Raw genomic sequence first — 9,937 nt, 5'->3', positions numbered from 1 at the left:
AAAAGGTGACTAGAGGGGTGGGGGAATCTACTATTACAGTACGATCATTTCAAATATTTGGTTATAATGTCTACTTCATAGCCTGCTTTTCTTTAAGGTGCCTCACTTCTCTCAGCAATACATGGTCCTAGGACTGGCGCATTGTGGTTGCACGTGTGTGCACGTGTGTGTGTGCACGTGCATGTGCACACATGTGCTTTCTTCTATTCTCAAGGGTAAAAAGGTGCAGTTGACCCCTTCAGACAGTGCACCCCCATCTTCAGCCCTGTAGAAGAACTTGGAAGACATGGCTTTACCTGAAAATCTTGAATGGTTCTTCTTGAGGGGCCATGGAGAACAGCTTCTGGAGGGCAGCTCTCCCTCTGCTTTAGGAGCTGATGAACCTAGAAGGGAAACTTCCTGCTACAATAACACAGCAAGGCAATGTGATGAACACTTTTATTTACAAATATAATTAAAAGCTCTGACAGTTATCATGCTCTTCCTTGGAACCTGAAAAATGTTTTGTTTTTTAAAGTGCATGCAAAAGAAGTAAAGCCTTTTTTTTTTCATCATTTTTTATTGTAAGAAAATACACAGTTTGAAAGTGTGAATAATGCAATATTTATGACCAAGATATGGGACTTAGGGAGGGGCAGGGAAATAAAGAAAAAAGATCAAGATGATCTGATTGAGAGACAGTGTTGAACTCCAAATACTGAATTGGAAAAGGAGGGAGGTGGGGGGGACTGGGAGGAGGGAGTAAAAAAATTTGATCAGAGAAACAGTTAAAATACAATATGAAAATAAGTAATACCTCTCCTTAAATTCCTTCTATACACAAAATACACGATTTGCCAAAGCCCAACTTGTGCTACTGGGATTCTGTGAGCTCCTTAAGTGTATTCACATCCTCTGCAACAGCAGAAAATGATTATGATACAATCAGAATATGCTCAAGACAAGTTAAAGTCTTGCCAGCAGGTTCTTAAAAATCACAAGATCTCTTCACCCCACCCACCCCCCATTCCCCAAAAAAGTATTAATATGTCACCACTGATATGTACATCACAATTAGTTTCTGTAAAATGTATCAAATTTTCAATCTTTAATAAAACTTTGTTTTTTTTAATTCCTGATGAATAAATACCAAAAAAATAAAATAAAATAAAATAATGCAGCAGCTAGTTAAGGTGTAAGGCTGCGGATATTGTGTCTCTCTCCCCCTTGGCATTTATTATTATTATTATTTTTTTTTTGCTTTACTTTCACAGATTGGTGGTAATGAGTGATTGCTTAAAGCAATATACATCCACTTTTTTGTTGTCGTTGGTTTATTGGTTTTGTTAAAACTGTCTCCAAAGTTTTCACTGAAACATTTTGAATCACATCGATACTGTGACGTGTACTATGAATAGAAGAGATGGCCAGGTTTCAGCCAGCACTGAAAATTGACACGGGAGGGGGGAGGAAGGGGGCCCCTGATGGAGTAAGAATAAACAGGCACTAGTCCGACACGATGTCAGTAAGAGTAAGAGAGAGAGAGAGTGAGAGCAACGCCCGTTAAAATGGGGAATGTGGTTTTGCAGGGTCTGAATTTTTTTGTTTTCTTTCTTTCTTTCTTTCTTTTTTTTTTTTTGTAAATGGCAAAAAAATTTAATCTCATCTATAGTCCTCCTTAGGAAAATCTAATGTAACCAAATTCCCAAATCCCATTCTGAGGCTCTCCATGTCAAAAGTTTCAATCTCTCGCTCTTGCCTTTCCAATAGGTACTTTATTCTCTCGCTGCGTTCCTTCTGAAGGGCAGCCAGCTCTTCTTCAATCTGAAATAAGCACAATGAACAGTTCTTAATGGAAAGGAGTTCCCGACAGGCATATATACACACATAACATGCACACAGATGACACACAAACACGCAGGAACTAAGAGTAAACTAGTCTGGGGCAGGCTGGGAGAGTCCTGTGATAAATGTTGTGTGTCTAATCCATCACATTTAAAACTTGCTCACAAGAATAAAAACGTTTGGGGCCACCTGGGGCCAGCACTGCCATTCTAGCAAGCCAAGCAGCTGGGCCGATCTAGGTCACTGTCCTATCTCAGCAGGAGATGGCTCGGGAGAAGCTAAAAGACACTCAAGCACAATTAAGTTGTGCTGCTTTCCCAGAGAGAGCCCAAAGCCCCCTGGGTCATTAGCAATTTAGTTCTAGAGCAGGAAAATAGTCTCTCACGTTGATCTCTGGGAACTACCAGAAGAAAGCACGAATAACTGGTTAAGCAAATACATGCTTAACAGCTCTGAGACGCTTTAGGACATCTTTTCTACTTCATCTTCCTCAGCAATATCTAAAGCAATGAATATTTCAATTCTGATAACATTTATTATGTATGGCAATATCAGCCTCCCTTCATTTTAATTTTTTTTAAAGAGCCCTGCTGGTGATTTCTTTTGGTTTAGAAATATAGCTGAGAATAAAAACCAAATGTGTATTGGCCTCCTCACGACATGTAGGGGCCATGCTATCAACCCACAGTACCTTTCATACAGCAAATCAACTACCCAGTAACCCGTGTCAGTCCTCAGGCTGTGAAGGTGGAAGGTTTCCGAGCAGAGTAATATAATAGAGAGAACTTAGGCTGTGGGATCAGATTTATGCAAGTAACTCAATTAAGCCTTTTGAGCCTCAGTGTCCTGCCTGTGGAATGGGGACTATGCCTACCTCTTAGGGGCACTAGGAGTATCAAAGCAGGTATGAGGGGAACAGTGCCTTTGTTAAATCGCCCGGTACACAGGCAGAGCCATGCCCGTTCTCTACCCAGCGGTACAGGACCCTTGACAACACGCTCATACCTTCTGCTCAAGATGTGCTCTGCGCAGAGACACCCTCTGCTCTAGTTTCTGGAGCTCACGTTCATGTTGTGCCTCTGTCTGCATCTTGATTTTGCTCTGGTAGGCATTGAGCAGCTCCATTTCTTGCTGGAGCTGTAGCCTCAAGGCCTGGCATTCTGCTTCTTGAGCCTCATCTAGCCGTAACTGCGGGTACAGAAGACATACACTGTAATTCGCTCCTAGCTTACAGAACTTGGTGACTACTGGAAGATGATTCCTTGTTTGGACTGAAACAGGTCTCTCAGAAAAACAGATGCCCAGTGGGGGGTACTTTCAGAGTTAGGAATCAAAGATAGTATATTCTGCCCAATGGGCTACAAAGTTCTAAAAACACTTCCTTTTCTTAAAACATTCTTTCTTAAGAAAACAAAAACATTCTTTTCTTAAGGAAACCTGGTTTTCTTAAAACCACACTAGCAGGAGTCAGGAAGGCTCCACATTCTAGTAATTAAGCCTGTGGGCTTTGGAGGCAGACTCCTGAGACGGAATTCTAGCCCCACCATTCACTTAGGTGTGTAACCTTGGCAACTCACTTAACATCTCCAAGTCTCATTTTCTTCATCTCAAGAAAATAACAATAATAGTTCCTATTGTCTAAGACTGGTGTGAGAATTAAATGAAAGAATTCATATAAAATCCCAGGCACAGTTCTTGATGTATACCAAAGGGTCAGTTAATAGCCGGTGTTATCATTATTTTGACTAACCATTTCCATATTTAGATATCTTTAACCCCCAAACCATTATACATTTAGATATCCTTAGCTCTAAAAACAATGAGTCCAATCTCCATAACATTTGAGGAATACCACAGTACTGTTACACTCCTAGCAAGTAAAGTTGGTCCCTATAACATTGGCTATACTTTATCCTTATGGCCAGCCATCTAAAACTCAAGTGGTTCAAAATTTCTTCCCCACAGAAGGTAGCCTTGATAATCTTACGGGGCGTATTCTGGTTTGAAGCAGTGAAATCCAGATAAAGTTTTTCCCTTGCTCCCTGTAGCACCTGTACTTTGTATTACACACCAGGATACTGATCCTGCGTGGGCAATGGACCAAGCCAGCCAGCAGAAATTGCCAGCCTTTCAATGAGCACAGTTGAAGATTTAGGGCCATTAACAGGACTGTGTTCAGGGATGAAGACCCTCCTGTCCCACCGGACTTGGTTTGGTCTAGATTTAGCAGGCCCTCAGTTCAGCTGGGAACTATGAGATCAGAACCCTTGAATTAGACAGTCTGTCTACCCTGAGTATATCTGCATGTTTCCACTGAGACCACTTGGCCAAGATACCTATTCTCCACCTTAGGCTGCCTTCCCTCTTCTGTACCATTTGTGACAATTAATAACATTTCTTAATATCTTGACTGAGCTATGACTTTTTGAAATGTTATTAGAATAGTTTTAGAAAGTTATTTGCATAGTGTCTTCTTTAGTGCTTTGGAGAAATATACTATGTCAAATGAACACAAAGTAAATAATAGAATCATATTTCCAAGGTATTTTCTAATAATTAACCCTAACCAGCCTTCACTAAAATCCACTAGAGAGGATGCTGCTCTTCTCATTTCCCAATGAGAAGTGAAGGGAGAAGAGACACTAGACACAATGAACAGTCAGTCTGCAGCAGCAACAGCTTCACAGATAAATGCCGAAGGGATTACTGGCTCCCCAGGAGATTGTTATCGATTCCCTCTTGATGTGGGAGGTTTCTTACCAATAAAGGGAATGAAAGTCTATTCTTTTCTACTTGGCTTGGTTAATTGTTATGAGCCCTGGCCAAGTGGGTGAGAGGCTCATTCTACAGGCAATTTAGACCATGAAACACCCCCATCTTCTCTTATTTCTGGCGTTCTATTATTAATGTCAGTAACTGTGTTATTCTGTACCAGCTCTGACTCTAAAGAAGTGCCAGTCTAGAAATCAGGGGATATTCCAGTATTTGGTATTCATCACTCCCCAAAGTTGCACATACCAAATCCATTAAAAAGTTTTATAAAGGTATAGGTAAATATCATGTCTGTTCCCTCTATTGGATTAAACTCAAGAAAGAATGTGACAGAAGCAGCATAATGTAGTAGTGGCCTGGCATATAGGCTTACAGGGTCTCCCCAAACAGGGTTCAAATCGTAGCTCCACCACTAGCTACGTACCACTAAGTGACCCTCTAAGTCAAGAGTTGGTACACCATGGACCAAGGGTCAAATCTGGCTTGCTGCCTATTTTTGTAAATGAAGTTTTCCTGGAACACAGACACACTCATTCATTTATATGTTATCTATGACTGCTTTTGTACTACAATAGCTGAGTTGGGTAGTTGTGACAGAGACTCTGTTGGTCCACAAAGCCTAAAATATTTACCACCTGCCCCTTTACAGAAAAAGTTTGCCAACCCTTGCCCTAAGCAAGTGACTTGGCTTCAATAAACCTCAGTTTCCTCACAGGTAAATTAGGGTTAAAAAAGTAACTGTTTCAAAGGTCAAAGGGGTTTCACAAAAATGAAATAACACTTATAAAATTCAACAGTGCCTGGCCCGTGGTAAGCGGGCAGTAAAGGACTGCCGTAATTATCATCTGTACTTTTATGTCCTCCCTGCCTCAGAAGGAAGGGTTATTTCTTTCCTTTTATTCAAGAGCAATCATGAACCTATACTCCTGATCCTGTTCTCTCGCATCTTATATAACAAACATTCATTGAGCACCTGTTGTATGCCGGGCATTGTAGCAGATGCTGAGAATACAAACATGAACAAAACCAAAATCCCATCAACCTTTTTGTCCCTACCAACTCTCTCCCCTTCTCCTTACCTTTAACCCGTCTGCACTCCTCATTCTGTTCCTACACCTCCCCTTCTACTGCTCACAGGAGGGTCACTGATGACCACCCTGGAGGGGTCCTTATCTTGCCTGTCCTCCCAGCGACATTTGATATTGTGGACTGCCCCTTCCTTCCTGAACTCTCGTTTTCTGAGACACCACACCCTTTCGGTTTTTCCCTCTCTCCTCTCCTTTCCAGCTACTCCCTACCTTATTGGGCCATCACATGTGGGTGTTCCTCAGGGCTCTGTCATGGGCGCTCTTCTCCCTCTAACTTCCCTTCCTAAGGAATCTCATGTATTCCAAAGGCTTCAATTACCATCTCTATGCAAATGACTCCCACATCTACACCTCTATTTCAGACTTCCCTTCTGAGGTCCAGGCTAGCTTATCCACTCTACACGAGGTATCTGCATCTGGATGTTTCCCAGCCTCAAGCTCAACATGATTAATATTAACTAATATTTCCCTTTCCACTTTCCCAATCTCCAATTCCTTTTTTACCATATAGATAAATGGCACCATCTACTATTTTGCTCAAACTAGAGACTGGGAGTCATCCTCACCATCTCACTCCCCACGTTCAGTCTGTTACTAAATGCTCCTAGTCCCACCTCCTGCCTAGCTCTCAAGCTGAGTCACTTTCTGCTTCATCCTGACTGTCCCCTCTTGGGTCTGGCCACCACTCCCTCACACCCAGGTAAAGGCAGCAACCTTATAAATGATCGCCTTACACCCACGCTTGTCACCTCCCAGGCCATTCTCCATGTGTCTCCAGGGTGATCATTCAAAAATGCAAATTTGATGTCAGTCTCCTCCTTAATACTCTTCAATGGCTTCTCACTGCTTTTACGATAGAGATCAAAATTCTTAAGAAGGCTTACAAGCCCCTGTATGATCTTGTCCCCGTTTACCCCTCTCATCTTATTCTCATGTTAGTTTCCTCCTCGTTCTCTATATTCCAGACACAACGGACTTGAGTTCTGTAAAAGTGCAATGGTCTTTCCCATCTTTACAAATGTAGTTCCTTGTGCCTAGAATGTGCTCCCTACACTGCAGCTTAAATAATCATTGTGTCTGAGAGGCCTTTCCTGACTCTCCAGACCAGCCTAGCTCTCTTGGTTTACACTCAGTGGGCACACTGCCCTTGCTCTGCTGTTACACATAGACTTCTCCAACGTCTGTTTCCTTCACTCTTCTATAGATTCCATGAAGACACGATCGATGACTGTCTTATTCACCACAGTATTCCTGGATGCCTGGGGCACAGTAGAGGCACTCAATAAATACTTACTGGATGAATGAATGAATGAATGAATGAATGAACTACATTGGCTCTGATCCTCAGCTAAGGACATGTTTAAGCCTTTCCCAATTAATCGAAGACCTCTTTTAACTGTCTCTTCCTCTAGCTATAGTTCTCTTTCTCCTTTCTTTCACTGACAAGAATCTGGGGAAAGCAGTCTCACTTACAGTTTCTATCTCACTTTATAATCACTTTTTCAATCTACTTAGAATGTCTTCCATTTCCACCACTCCACTGTCTGTGACAAACAATGGACAAAGCCACTGCTGGGCCCAAATGGTCTCTCTGCAACATTTGAAATCATCAACTAGAAACTTTTGTTCTGGCTTCTGTGATATACTCTCTTTGGTTCCCCTTCCATACTGTTGGCTATTCATCTTCTTTGGTCCACCTTCTACTCAGCCCTCAAATGTTGATGCCCACAACTCTGTCCTGAGTCCTCTTCCTCTTTAATACTATCTCCTATCCGTAGGAGATCTCAGATATTCCGAATAGCTACAACTGCCCCCATATAACAATGGCTAACTTTTTGATGTTAATCCTGACACCTTGTTGAACTACAGATTTCCATCTCTGTACCTCTCTACCTAGAAACCCACAGAGCTCAGATAATGAGTCAAGTATCTTCTAGACATCCATCCAAACTCACCCCTCCTTCCATTTTTCCATCTTGGTAAAATGATGACCTGTTCCACTGTTATCAAACCTACCTCTCAAATTGGTTCCTAAGTTCTATCTATTCTACCTCCTAAGTATTTATCAAATCCTTCTCTCCCTTCTCACCACTTCCATTAGCATGTTCTCTCTTAGTTCATGCCTTCATTTTTTTTTTTCCTGGACTATTATAATAGCTTCCTAACAGGTCTCCTTACCTATATTTGCCACATTACTGCCAGTATCTTTCTATAGCACACATCTGATCCTGTCACTTTCCTTCTTAAAACAGGCTTTAGCAGCTCTCTCTCTATCGCTGATAGAATAACGTCCACACTCCCAGCTTTTGAGGCTCTGACCCCTGACTATCCACCAGCTGCCCGTTATACTCCTGCCATATCAACGACTCATTGTTTCTCAAACGTGCCATCCTCTTTTAGGCCTTTGAGTCTTCATATATACTGTATCGTCTGCCAGGAATAATTTTTCCATTTCTGCTTGTCTGATCAACTATTACCCTTTAAGATTCATCTCCTTGTGAAATCTTCACTGAATCACCAGGCAAGCTCCTATCCCTGGCTGCCAAGACCTTTATGACTTCTCCATTTTGGGCTCCCACAATCCTCCTCCTTGAACTTTGGGCTCATATCAAAGTTCTTTCAGTCCCCAAATGTACACTATCCATCTTTTGGAAAAGTGTGTAGGCCCTTTTCCATGGAACCTGTTTGCTTCAATAAATTCCTTCATGCTTCTTGGCTCTTGCAGGGAAGCATTTCCTAGACCAGATTAGTTGTTCCTACTCATCCTCCCATAGCCCCTGTCACCTCCCACTTCAAAGCACTTTTATGTTTTATTTTTATTGCTTAATTATCTGACCTCCTTACTTGACCGACAGAAGTGTGAGGACAGGGACCACTGTCGTCTCTCTAGCTCATCACTCCATCTCTGAGCCCAGCAGAGGGCTGAGCACAGATGTTTAGTAAAAGTTTACTGAATGAATGTGTCTGTCTATTCATTTGTGCCTGACATCAGTTGTGCAATCTTTGGTGAACGAGAGTATGATATTACATGCAATATCTATCACATCTTGCCCTCAAAGTCCCTATGTGCCACAGGTCTGATTTAGCATGTTATTCCTCAAGTTCCATCTTATAAGACACACTCCAGCAAGTATCCGCTCTGGCTTGGCTTTATTCAGCGTCGTCATTTCCTTCAGTTCTTTGGGCAGAAAAACACCAATATCCTAAATGTGCGTAAGAATCATCTTGGGACCAAAAGGCTGGATCTTGAATTTTCTTGATTCCCAAAGCTCTTGAAGCCGTGGCCCCGAACCTAACCACTTACCGCTTGAGAGGCCATCATTTCATTTATACTCTGTTCATACTGCTCTGCCAAAATGGCAAGTTTTCTCGTCTGCTCATCTTTCAGTGTCTTTAAGATTGTTTTGTGCTCATTCTTTGGAGTAACTTCCAACTGGTGATTCTTGAGTGCTTTATACTGTTTGGTCTGTACTTTGCAAGTGTCCTGAAACTGTTTTTTAATTTGCATTTCCATGGCCTGTAGAGAAAAAGTGACAAAAGGAAAATAAAGACACATTAGTAAATACAGAAAGCCTTCCATTCTCATGATACAATATAGGTGCTGAGACCAACTGTCTTTTGGTGCAGTGACCCACGTTACTAGTCAGTAATAATGAAAATAACACATGTGTCATAGACAGGTGTTAACTCTACCAATACTTTGGGTTTTTTTGTTTGTTTGTTTGTTTTTAACATCTTTATTGGAGTATAATTGCTTTACAATGGTGTGTTAGTTTCTGCTTTATAACAAAGTGAATCAGTTATACATATACATATGTTCCCATATCTCTTCCTTCTTGCGTTTCCCTCCCTCCCACCCTCCCTAAAATACTTTGGTTTTATATCAAATGAACAGAAGTAGTTTTGAATTTACAAATAGATTTTTAAAAATGAATTGTTACAAGATCACAACTCTAAGAAGACTCTGGAATACTATGAAGCTTAGTTTGTTAAAAGATTGATCATTATTTCAGTAGTTTCCTAGTCAAAATCTTCAGTGTCTTCTATTGTTTGTTGCCCCTCCCCCTCCCCCTTTAACTGTTTTCCTCCACTTCCAAGGAAGAAAGGGGATGGCAATGTATGAGCCATCTCTCACTGCTCTGTGTTTCCTTGAAAAATCAATAAAGGGCAACATTGGATTATACTTTACATCATAACCCATTTCCACTACTTGCATGTAGCAATATCAAATATGCATTTTGGCAAGGATGAAG

General features: G+C 41.4%; 1 protein-coding gene across 2 annotated transcripts in view; it reads right to left on the bottom strand.

Moving 5' to 3' along the window:
- Positions 1-676: 676 nt before the first annotated feature.
- The window catches only part of TAOK3 (TAO kinase 3), a 189,672-nt gene continuing 180,411 nt past the window's right edge, over positions 677-9,937 (bottom strand). For both annotated transcript variants that reach the window (XM_081253404.1, XM_081253403.1), the window contains 3 exons: positions 8,989-9,201; positions 2,830-3,012; positions 677-1,803 (listed from right to left, as the gene is read on the bottom strand). In XM_081253404.1, coding sequence (XP_081109530.1) covers positions 1,642-1,803; positions 2,830-3,012; positions 8,989-9,201 — 558 coding nt within the window. In that variant the 3' untranslated portion in view covers positions 677-1,641. The remainder of the gene's footprint in view (positions 1,804-2,829; positions 3,013-8,988; positions 9,202-9,937) is intronic.

The sequence above is a fragment of the Mesoplodon bidens genome (genome assembly GCF_964165515.1).
Source record: "Mesoplodon bidens genome assembly, chromosome: 13".
In the NCBI taxonomy this organism is placed as follows: domain Eukaryota; kingdom Metazoa; phylum Chordata; class Mammalia; order Artiodactyla; family Ziphiidae; genus Mesoplodon; species Mesoplodon bidens.
This window is presented reverse-complemented; position numbering and strand designations above follow the sequence as displayed.